Genomic DNA, 13,029 nt, shown 5'->3' on the forward strand with positions numbered 1-13,029 from the left:
TTCAAGGTGTCTGACAAAACTGATTCTATGCTCGAAAACCTAGATTTTTAGATATAGAAATAAAGCAGACTAAAATATTCGAGACACTTTACAGATTCTTTCCAGAATGTGTAGTAGTGTAGTGTATTTAGTTATGGCAAAGCACACGAGGCTATCTGCCTAACAGGAGGGATGCCTTCGTGGAGGACTTTCTAAGGGGAACTGGCTCGTATACACGCTACACATGGGGAAAACCATGAAAACACCCATGCAGCCAGCCCGTTCGCGGGATTCGAATCTCGGACCGAACTACCAGTGTTCAGCGACTTTACCACTCGGCCGCTGGTGGGCCTCTTTCCAGAATGAATTTCAGTTTAGAGGGACAGTCAAGGAGAACATAAAAACGAAATTAAAAGGCCTATAAAGCTTGTTCAAGCACTACTAGTGGATTTTAGATCTTTTCAATGACATTTTCTTTAAAGCTGCCTCAAAATTAGCATTCTCTGTAAAAAAAAAAATGGCTAATCTTTGGAATATGGTAACAGGTAGTTTGGTGACATTTTGGTAAGGTGATAAAGGTTACTAGCTAGGACTTTAGCAGTGTACATGGATAAAGTCAGGAGTGTGCGCAATGCCATTTTTGTGCAATTCTGGGATATTTTTTTTAAGTGAAAATAGGTCGACGTGTACATGTATGATACTGTATGTGCAATTCTTAAAAACGCAGCAAGCAGTGGGCGATTCTGCACTTTCTCTCAATGTCACACCTAATCTTCGTCATGATTAAGCACTTTTGTTCCATAAAAGTTCCAGCATAAGCATAATTTGGCTAGCAGATTGTTGGAAAAAAAAGTTGAGTAAAAAAAACATGCTTTTACTTCGTGAAAACATAATGGCGTCCAAAAAAAAAAAAAAACTAGAAGGTTGCTGTAGCAAAGTTGGTCGCGAAATTTTCACCAAGTTACCATAATCCAAAGATTAACCAAGAAAATCTTATATTTTTCAGACTTACCTCATTTATTCAGTTATTCTTTTTTTCATTTATTAATTTTATGGAATTAAAATAATGACGAGGTGGAGGAGATCACGGGTTTTGAAGGAGATATTCACACCAGCAAAATATCATTTAGAAGCACACGACAGGAAAAAAAAAAAAAAAAAAACTTGGGAAACACTGTTCCTTGGACTTTTCGTAATGTAGAAGTTTCAAAGCAAATGAAAATACATTTTTTTCCCGAAAATGCATCTTCTTCATATTGAATAGCTCCCAACATTTAAATATGAAAACTCGAGGGATTTTCACATGGAAACCGGGTGGTTTTAATGTTGAGCAGTATCGCCATTTCAAAAGTTCTCGAAATTCATTTGCATTCACTTTATAATGCATGATTCAAGTAACTGCACTGTTTATAATATGCTTCTGATGTAAATAATTTATCATTCTGTGGTGGTATTGTCCTCGAATCAGATGTTTATTATTGCGTACCTATTTTTACTTTTTATGGCAGTGGTTGTGAAACCAAAAGACAGAATTCAACATTCAGTAAGAATGTAAGCATGTCATGGCAATTCTATTAGTGTGTCTAAAAGCCAACATTTTATTTCTTTTGTGTCCTGATTTATCGTTTCAAAATTCAAGTGTTTTCAGGTAACTAAAAGTTTATAGAAATTCAAGGTAAACTATTTAATAATTATTAATTATTGAACTTACCACAAAAAGGTATTATAAATTTTATGTTCTTTGGCTAATTTTGTTTTATAATTTGTTTATTCTTTTACACTAAAAAAATCGATTAGTAAAGGAAGCTTTTATTTATTAAAGTAATATAGAAAGAACATAAATTTAAGAAATTATTACTGGGTGGCTAAACTTCATACTGCATCATGTATTTATGTAAAACAAAATTAAATACAAATATATTTTTAACCAATTAAACATCGGTTGAATCTCATAAAACAGTTCTGTAAATGTCAAGAAAATTCAGACCACATAAAAGTGAGTAAAAATCATGGTGAAAATTACTAGGGGTGGGGGAATGAAATTTGCACAATTTAAGTTTTATTAATGCAATAAATTTTACTTATTGCTGGAAATATTTTAGTTTATAAAGGCTAAAAATTAAAAACTGGGATGTTTGGTAATCTACCAGGTGATTGGGAGATGTGATAAAACTGAGAAATTTTGCAGCTATCAGTCTCGAAATATGAAAAACAAAGAAGTTTTCTCGCTGCTCAGCCATACCTATGATGTGTAATATGTATAATTAGATATTCTAAATTTTATGTTCTTTGGTTAATTTCTTTTGTCATTTCCTTACACTTTTATACTGAAGAAATCCTGAATGAGGAAAGAAAGTTTCAATCAATCAAAACACTTTCAGAAATGATGAAAATATATCTAATATTGTGTTGATAAACATGATAATGTAACAAATACTGATGTAAAATGAAAGTAATTACAAATATTAACTGATTAAACATTAGCTGAAGCTTTAGAAAAAATTCTACAAATGTCCACGGTAGGTTAAGATAATTCAGAACACATAAAATTTTGGTGATCAACTGGGAGATGGGCTGAAAAACAACTCTCAAGGACAGCTATCTATAAGCTAGCTAAATCCAAGTGAAGAGAAATTTGAATTTTTTCATCTGTTTTCCACAGAATTATAAACTCTGTTAAACATCTAATCACTAAAACATTTATGCTCGCATCTCTGGCATTGAAAAATAAATTTTTGTAACTTTACTTTTAAAATTTTATTTATTTATTTATTTTCAAATAAAGTCTTCATTTACCTTGCAAATGGCTGTTTGTGAAGAATTTAAATCAAGCAACTGCATTAATTTTGAGCAGCAGGCATTTTATTTCTTTCCTCTTAAAAAAAAAAAAAAAAAAAAAAAAAACTTGCCTTTATTTCTGAGACTTCTATTAATTCTTATGCCAATAAAGTGTAACCTTAATTTCTCTTTGAAATGATCAACAGTACATTGAATTTCTTTTAAACATGCATTTTTTTTTCAGTTACAATGAACTAGGGCTTTTTATTTTACCTACAAATTCAAAACATCAAGAAATGCTCAAACAAGTCAGTTTGTTATTTTTTTAATATTTATGTATTAAGTTTGCTTATAATTCTCATTTACTGAGGTTCGTACGCATTTTGAGACTACAGCAAACTGCAAGGAATCATTGGAATTAATTTTCCATCAGCTTTAGAGATACAACAAAAAATTTCTACAATTCACTGCATTTACATTTTAAATTATTCCCCATTTATTTATTTGTACAATAAAATATATAACAATAAAAATGTCTTCTTAAAACAAGTTTGCTAAAATAACATAAAACTGCGATATTCTAAATCACATCTTAGAATAAATACTTTTATTTTTCATAACAAAAAATTAATATTTACAACTTATACTTTTGAATCAATTGAAGAAGAACATAATTTGGAATAAGAAGTTTATGAGCAAGTGTTTCATTTGTCATTGGACTAGTGTCCCTGCCACTTTCAAGCCATTCTTGAATTGCACATTTTTCATAGCTGTAGCCATCTGTGATGTTAAAGGGGAAAAGTAACCAGATTAATATAAAAAAAGTAACCAGATTATGCACAATGTTCACAATACACATATATGCAACAAACATAATAAAAGTGCAAACAATGACATATTTGGCAGAGAATAAATACAAAATATCATCAATACTTTTATGCTAAAATGTGAAATAAATGTAAACAAACAAAAAACAAATAGAAAATTAAATGTCTTAATTTTTTTCAATCTATATTACAATAAAAATTTACATATGTTATGTTTTCTAGAATTAACACTGCAAAACATAAATTTTAAAAACAGTTTAAATACTGTTTGAGTATAATCTATATGATTATTCAATGAATTCTTTTTAGGTAAGATGTTTCTCACTTGTCAGTTGAAGTACTTAAACATATGTTTGAACTTGCAATAACTAATAGGTAATAAAAATAACATTTTTGCACATTTAGCCTATAAATAACATTTCTAAGCCCATTTAGCCAATAAATAACAATACTATATACTCATCTATATTCTGAATTTCACTTACAAACATATATGCCTTCTCTAGGATTTGAACCTGAGACCATTCGTATGGCAGTCAGTATCATTAAGCTCTATACTGTCTGGGTGGCTAGTGTAACTTGGTTTGGTTTAATTGAGGCAAAGGATGCTAAAGTTATCTGCCTAAGAGGAAGGATGCTTTTGTGAAAGGCTTTCTGAGAGCAACTAGTTCATATACATATTCCCACATGGGGAAAACCATGAAAATGCCCATGCAGCCAGCCCCTTCATCTGGAATTGAACTCAGGTTGGAACTGCTAGCACTCAGCAATTTTACCACTCAGCTGTAGGGCCTGCTATGATAACTATCAACTGTTTTTAGCCTCCACACCTGCAATTTAATCACTAACTCTGTATTAGGTAGGAGGAGCAAGTTCGACAGAAAAGAACACTAGCCTTAAGCCTTTGCTGGCCTCAACTGAATCAAGCAGATTGGACCCTCCCACCTCTTTAAGTAAGATGAAAAGAATGCAGCCAGCCCCTTCGTCTGGAATTGAACCCAGGTTGGAACTACTAGCATTCAGCAATTTTACCACTCAGCTGCTAGTGGGCCTGCTATAATAACTATGAACTGTTTTTAGCCTCCACACCTGCAATTTAATCACTAACTCTGTATTAGGTAGAAGGAGCAAGTTCGACAGAAAAAGAACACTAGCTTTAAGCCTTTGCTGGCCTCAACTGAAGCAAGGAGATAGACCTTCCCAACTCTTTACGTAATATGAAAAGGATATTCAAACCTCTTACCATCTATTATACTGAATCCATTTGAATGGATCTTAAATAGGAACCTGGTTCATGTATTTCATACCTCCAAGAATAGGACTGACAGAAAGCAAATCTCAGCCAGTACAACAAATGACTGTGCAAGGAAAGAACTTAGGTTAAATAATAAGCTTTCTTCACAAAAAAATCCACACAGTTCAGAGAATGAATTCTAATTAAATTTATGTTAAAACAAAAATGTAGTTCCTCACACTTACACTCTTACGGTTTCCTTCTGCCACTATGATAAGCTGAGGTTTTAGTACCTATATCTCATAATCATTATATTGGCAGGCAGAGACTTTAGATGGATTATACATTGAATAATGACAAAAAAATTATAAATTATTTTCAGAAGAAAAGCTTTGGTATTTTAGATCTTACAAGAAAATGTACATGGCACTGCTAACTTGTATGTGATCTCAACTGCAAGTTTCATCTAAAAACTTAATTATGATTCAATGACCTCAGTAAAAAATCTGAGTACTAAGACAATATTCATGAAAATTAAATCACAGCTGATGAGTTAAAGCATAACTAAATATTACCTGCAGCAACAACAGGATTTCTCATAACTTCTTGAGTGATGGGGCAATAAAATTCACTAAGTATTCCTTCTTCGTTAGAATCAGAAAATACATGCTGCCACAAAGGATTTTTTAAGCACTGAACAGCACGCAAGATCTTGTTTCTCACACCTAAACTCTCTAGTAAAAAAAAAAAAAAAGAAAGAAAGAAAGAAAAGAAAGTAAGAAAGAAAAAAAAAAAAAAAAAGAAAGAAAGAACATGGATTAACCGAGAAAAATATGACATGCACATATCAAAGAGGAATTCCATACATTTACAATGACAAAGTGATTTCATGCATTTATTCATGACTTCTCTTCTGAACTGTTGAAGATAGTTCATAATCTTTGCAATCTACACAAATTATTATTTTCTGCTTAGCGATAGTATTTTACATTTTTAGTTTCTTCCATGTTATTCTGTTTATTCTGTTAGTTTAGTATTATTCCTCACCATCTATATATACAATTTAAGTGTCAGGAATTTTTATAAAATAAATGTTCATTATTTTTGCAAAATTTAATTTAATTTTCATATAGCACAGTGACAGAATGACAAACATTACTGTACCATGACAGCACTTGTATCTTCAATGTGCAACAATTATTTTTATGTTAAAGTTTTTTTTTGGGGGGGGGTAACAGCGATAAACCTCTTCAGAGAGCTTTTGGTTATGTTTAAGAATTCAAAATGTATACAGTCAAAAGTCTTTAATCCGGACTCGTCGGGACTTCGGCGATTCCGGTTTATCGATTTTTCCAGATTATAGATCATCAGTTTAAATCTGGTAAGATGGCATGCAGAAGTTATAAAATTAAAAATATGAAACCGTAATTTATGAAATAAAGAACAATTATGATCTAAAGGATATCAAAATTTACAAAAAAAAAAGCTTAATATTTATTTTTTTTTTATTAAACATTTCTTTCAAGGTAAGTTGTTTAAGATGCTTTGTTTTATGTGATAATACTTTCTCTTTAATTCTATAAACAGACATAATTTCTTCTTCAGTTACAAAGTTCCGCTGGTCAAGTCCTATAATTGCTGTGTCGAGAATACCGACTAATTTGTCAATCGAAATTTTTTCGTTTTCAATAACTTCTGTGTCACTTTCTTCACTATCGGAAGCGAATTATAATGAGGAGGAATTTGATTTAAATCATATCAAAGACGGAGTACATCAAGATAAAATACTACATTTAGTAAGGAATTATAAGACAAATAAAATAAAAACATCTGCCCTGAAGATAAGGATAGTGCTGAAAGATCAACTTCTAATTCATTGCGCGCCATGTCGTTTCCCTTCCCCCGCAGAGCAGCGTGAAATTGATAAACATATTTCGGAATGATTAGATAATCAAAGGACATGCCTTTATCCATTTTTTGCAGCAATTCCACTTTTGGTTTAATGGACTTCGAAACATACTTTCGGTTTGTAGATCCTTTACATATTAGTAAATATATATCGGAAATTCTATTTGACATAATCGAAAGTTCAAGCTTACTTTTATAAAATTGCTGTAACAGTCTGCAAAAAATAATAAGCCAGATCCAATTCGAAGATTAAAGAACAATGCAATCTGCAACATTACCTGAATTAGATAATTTCAGCTTAGCTTATACCGTCCGTTATACATTAAACGCGCTTGCGTAAACGTATTATGCGCATGCGCACACGCATATTCGCAGCTGTAAAGGTCTTACGCGCATGCGCAGAAAGTTTGTAGATTTGAGGTCCGGATTATAGATCATTCCGGATTATGGGTGTCCGAATTAACGACTTTTGACTGTAGTATAAGCATGTCTTCTTTGATCACTTGAAGTTGAGTCTTTCTTTAGAGCTTTGTTATTTTTAAGTTCTTATTACAATTAATTTTGCTTTGAGCTGGTTCAATAAAAGGAAAGCCCCCATTAATACCTAATCAGTCAAAAAATTTCTGCATTTATTCGTACTTCCAAGGGCCATGAAGTCACAACATATTTGCTTGGTCCTTGTCAAATATACTGGAAAAACCTCACAGTATAATTTCATGTAAACAGCTTTACATAGACTGGAATACACAGCTAAATTATTCAATAAGCCAGCACATTGCAATAATATGAAAACTCACAATGTCAAGATCACATCACTAGTGCTCAGTGAATATTACTGGAGAATGAGACACCTTATAGTGATGAATGTATTAAAATTTATGAAATTCATGCTAATTTTTTTGGAGAAAATGCTGTTATAATATTCAGCATTATAAATTTATTAGACACTTACCTATTTTCAGGACAGTGAGCAAAGTTTCATGATTTAAATGCATAAGCTCTTTACCATCAATGGCATTAGAATGGAATGTTTCATTTAAGTCTTCCAGATTAAGAGATTTCAACCAGTTAAGCACATCTTCAACAGTCCATATCAGAATATTTTGCTTTTTCTCATCCATAATAAATTTCTTCTCTTTTTCAGCAATCGTTTCTGCAGCTGATTTTAACAGTTTATCTTTATCCAAAGACCATATAACAACAGTTTTATCATTTGATCCAGAAGCCATAAGAATGGAATCAGAGAAAGCAGAACATGTAACATACCTAAAAAGCATGCAACAGAAAATTAAAAAGCATTTTTCAACATGCATATTTATTTAGACCTGCATATTTCAAATTTAATACTGACAAGCGAATAAATTTAAAAAGTTAGAAAATTACATAAAAAAAGGGAGGCAGAGTTTGATTATACATTCATTACATGTACTCAGTCAATTTTTTTTTTTTTTTTCCAATATGAGCACTGAAGTAATAAAATTCCATATCAGATCCATCGCAACAAGAAAATAAATTTCATAAGCTTGGAAGCAAACTTAAATATAATCAAGAGAACTATAATATATGCTAAGACTATATTTTTTAGTCTAGAATACTAAAGATTGAAAAAAATTTATGTTGCTACTATATCTAAGTAAATCTTACAATGCAACACATTTATACATATATAATACATATATACACATTTAAAATTTTTTCATTAAAATGAAACTGTCATCAAACAAAACATTGTTAAGCTATGATTTGAGGAATAATTAGTAACATATTTTTTTCCCTCTTTCTGCATTGCACTGACAAAGGCTGTGAAATATCTATCCCAGGGGTGTCCAACCTGTGGCCTGCAGGTGGCCCACAAAGTGAGCATTAAGCACAAAAGAAATATTAAGCCCCCACCTCGATGATATATTTTACTACTGCAATCAGCGTTCCACACAGGCTTTCAGCATGAATGGATGCATTATTTGACTCTCCAATTTAGAGCAAAATAAAAGTGCTTTGAGTAGAATCACAGTTCCAAAACTTTTGACTGATCATCTTCATTTTGATCTAATATTTGTGAATATCTGAATAGCTGTTATAAGAAAGAAATAATTCTATATTACTATCATTATATTAAAAAATGATAAATTCATAAAGTTTAAATTTCTTAAATATGATTCTATGCTTTTTTTGCTTATCAGCCATCATTAGTGTTACAGAGTGGTGGCTCGCCATATGAATCAAGTGAATCACTGATTCACTTAAAAATTTCTCTACACATGTGCCTTTTATATATAGCAGCGATTCTCAACCGCTGGTATGGTGACACACAAGAGAAAATAGGTGGTACACAGATGGTTAAAAATCAAAGTATTTTTAACTTTTAAATTAAAAAATGTAATACCGCAAAATCCTGTTTAACTTTTTTCTCTAATACTCATAATTTTTTGCAATCTGAGCTTTGTTCAAAGTTAAGCCATTTATAGACATTACCAAAATAATCCATTATTAATTTCACAAATATTTTTTTAGCCATAGACATAACAAAATTTGTCCTAAGTGATGTTTTTAAAAGGAGCAGTAGAAATGGATGTTGTATTTAAAAGGAAATGAAAGTAATTTCCTATAAAAAGATAACAGTATCTCATTAACTCTTTTACATTTGATTGGTTTATTAGCATGTCTACACTTTATAGCACCACCATTTCCGGTCTTATATTGCTCTATTTTCAATTACGATCATTTTTACGTCGATTTTGCTGTCTCTAATGGCAGGTATTTTGTCTTCTTGTTACAAAGAATGAAAGGCTGAGTTAACCTTGCCCGGCACGGAGATCGATCCCCGGACCTGTGGTGCTGCTGTGTGACGCGCTATTACAATCTACTAGCACTAAGAATATTGAAAAGAAAAATTGTTTACAGGAAATATAAGTTATTCATCATTTGTGTTTACTTGGAATAGAGATGAAATGGAATCTCAACTTCAATGTGTTACTTGTGGTGAACTATTATACAATCAAAGTGTGAAACTATTGTTTCTTAAAAGACAAACTGAATCTAAGCATGCCAATTTAAAGGATGAATCTGGAGAACATTTTAAGAAGAAATTATCAGAGTTCAAAAATAGTAAACAAGTAATGACAGGTTTTGTTACTTCAATTGAAAAAGCTCTGGAAGCTACTTATCTACTAAGCCTCAGAAACGCCAACACTGGGAAGGCTCACACTATTGGGGAAAATCTTCTATTACCTGCAGCTATTATGTCCTATAAAATTATGCACATTTTACTTATTACATTATGCACATTTTAATTTATTCTTTTAAAATTATTCCCCCAAATTTCATTACAGATATATTTCTCATTCAATCAATTTAGTTCTCAATTCGTAGCAAGGAAAAAATACATAAACATTTAAAACATCTTCATTAAAAATTGAAATACAGAAAAACCTAAACACCAAATAGAGTTAAAAATCCGTAAAAAAATTCTGCAATTAAAATTAGACAGAAAGAGATTTCTCGGTGTAATTTTGGCAACCATTTGGCAAAAAGACACCAAAGTGGGTGCTGAAACTGACTTAGTTCACTATTCTACAAAGTTTCAAATGTAAACAAATAGGGGGATTGTTAGGATGAGTGAAACTTAAACAAATTTTAAATTGTTGATAATTCTTCAACTATTTCATGCAGATTAACTAAAGGCATTAAAACCTTAACCGGAACACAGAAACAATATAATTCAATCCCTTTTAAAGCAAAAAAAAAAAAAAAAAAAAAAAAAAATGCAATTAACCAACATGTAAGAATTAAAAAACTTAGCTCACTGAGCCGGGTAACTGAAGTGGGTATGTACATATATACACATATATTTATATACTTTTGGTGCAGCCAATAGCCACCAAAAATGGAAGTGCACATCTACATGTTATAGCAGTCCCATATACAAAATCTCAATGTTCTGAGGCTAAGCGTTTTTGTGTATGCGAGATACATACATAAGTACATATGTACAGAAGTCATGAAAAAAATCTCTTCTGAATCAATTTTAAATCCATTTCACAATCCAATTTGCAAAAAAGAATCCTTTATTTGGTCTTTACATACAGATGTAATGCAAAAACATTGTTCAAATGGAATCAAGAGAGGTCAAAATGGATATTTTCGTTGAAATACTATATCTGAATTTTTGATGATTTCAATACTTCGTACAAAGAAGTAAAAATAAAACACAGTCAGTCTTTTGCATTGTAACTTCATGTAAGTACTGATATAATGAACTTTGTCCATGAGCTTACGTATACCAATATTAGCTTACGTATGTTTTGAAGAAGAAATAATGAATTGCCGAAGAGTATTTTGTGGATCTCTTCATGATAGAGCAACTGCAAATGAAATTTTCAAAGTAATTGACAATGTTATGTCTGAGAATGATATTCCTTGAAATAAGTGCACTGCCATATGCAGTGATGGAGCATGGGCATTAACAGGAAATTAACATTCCGGTGTTATTTCTCTAATAAAGGAAGTCATACCTGAAACTAAATTTACTCACTGCTCCATTCATCGTGAAACATTAGTAGCCAAACCAATCCCTGAAAACACAAAAATCGTTTTGAATCAAGCTGTGAAAATTGTTATGTTATTAAAAGCCGAGCTTTAAATTCAAGAATATTTATGATTTTATGCCAAGAGATGGGCAGTGAAAATGAAATGCTCTTGTTACATTCTGAAATAAGGCAGTTATCAAGAGTCAAAGTTTTAAATCCTCTTTTTGAACTTTGATCAGAAATTCAAATTTTCCACTGTGATTCAAAATTTGAATTGCAAAAATATTTATTTAATGAATTATGGCTGGCAAATTTAACATATTTAGCTAATATTTTTTGAAAGTTAAATTAATTAAATTTATGATTACAAGGAGAGAGTGTTAATTTGTTTACTATTAGAGATAAAATAAATGCAGTGATAAAAAACTCGAGCTAATAATCAAAGAATTAGAAATATTTGAAGCTTTTACCACTTTTAGAAAGTTTTCTAACCGAAAATAATTTGAAAATCAAATGTAAATTAGCATCCACAATTAAAAATCATTGTTTTTCATTAATAATAATTTCAACGTGTATTTTTCAAAGAACTATGAAAAAGAAAATTGGATTAGAAGCCCATTTTTTTTCAAATGTACCTGAAACTTGACCTCGTGACATGCATTTTAAATAAAGCTATTAAATTTTTATTGCCTTTTTGCACAACCTATTTGTGTAAACAATCATTTTCTTCCATGCTATAGTTGAAAAACAAGTAATATAAAAAAAATGTTTTTAAAGTCAATTCCTATTTAGGTCAACAAAGAACAAAAATATGTGAAAATATTTAATTATAAAATAAATATTTATTTAATATGTGAAAAAAATGTATTTCCATCAAATGTCATCCACTGCAAGTTTAAAAAAAATGTATTTGAGCTTGAGTGGATGAATAAAAAGTATTTTATCAACAATTGAAAATTGTAACAAGATATAGGGAGTGTGAGAAATTTAAAATGGAAAACAAAATTAAAAGTGGATCCTAATTTGCTGTTAAATATAAGTGAAATAAGATCAGACATAAAGAAGCTGATGGGTCTTAAAAAAGCTCAAATTTTACACTAAATTTTAGAATTAAAGCGCATTATAACTTAAATTTTAATAATTTAAATTGTAATCAATTTTAATCAATGTAAAATGTAGTAGTGGTAATAAATTTTTTCAATTTTTTGTCTTAGATGGTACGCACTAGTCAAAAGGTTGAGAACCGCTGATATATAGTATACACCGAGCAAATTTAAACTAATGTGGTAAATTCCACACATTTCTCCCCTAAAAGAGAAATTCAAAAAAAAATTTTCAGTGCTTAAACTTGAGCAAACCTGAAAAATTTCAATGAAACCTATATAATTGCGTGATTTACTTATTTTGGAGGGCCCACCAGCGGCCGAGCGGTAAAGTCGCTGAACACTGGTAGTTCGGTCCGAGGTTCGAATCCCGCGAACGGGCTGGCTGCATGGGCGTTTTCGTGGTTTTCCCCATGTGTAACGTGTATACGAGCCAGTTTCCCTTAGAAAGTCCTCCACGAAGGCATCCCTCCCCTTAGGCAGATAGCCCTCGAGGCTTTGCCATAATCACACACACACACACTTATTTTGGAGGTCACGAGTTGCCACTGGTGTTGGAAACAATTTGTATGGGCCAAAATATCTCATCTTCTTCCAGTGTGGCCCAGGGAAACTAAAAGGTTAGACACCTGTGAGCTAGCCTGGTGTTCTACCCAAAGCACCTTTGAACAATG

The 13,029-nt window shown here is 31.3% G+C and overlaps 1 protein-coding gene across 1 annotated transcript in view; it reads right to left on the reverse strand.

Moving 5' to 3' along the window:
- Positions 1–3,342: 3,342 nt before the first annotated feature.
- The window catches only part of LOC118189002 (WD repeat, SAM and U-box domain-containing protein 1-like), a 39,013-nt gene continuing 29,326 nt past the window's right edge, over positions 3,343–13,029 (reverse strand). Inside the window, exons 8-10 of the mRNA XM_035359532.2 lie at positions 7,679–7,992; positions 5,394–5,552; positions 3,343–3,537 (exon numbers count right to left, since the gene is read on the reverse strand). Coding sequence (XP_035215423.1) covers positions 3,392–3,537; positions 5,394–5,552; positions 7,679–7,992 — 619 coding nt within the window. The 3' untranslated portion in view covers positions 3,343–3,391. The remainder of the gene's footprint in view (positions 3,538–5,393; positions 5,553–7,678; positions 7,993–13,029) is intronic.

The sequence above is a fragment of the Stegodyphus dumicola genome, chromosome X1 (genome assembly GCF_044657685.1).
Source record: "Stegodyphus dumicola isolate Sdum_Otavi_A_Nest chromosome X1, ASM4465768v1".
NCBI classification, from domain to species: domain Eukaryota; kingdom Metazoa; phylum Arthropoda; class Arachnida; order Araneae; family Eresidae; genus Stegodyphus; species Stegodyphus dumicola.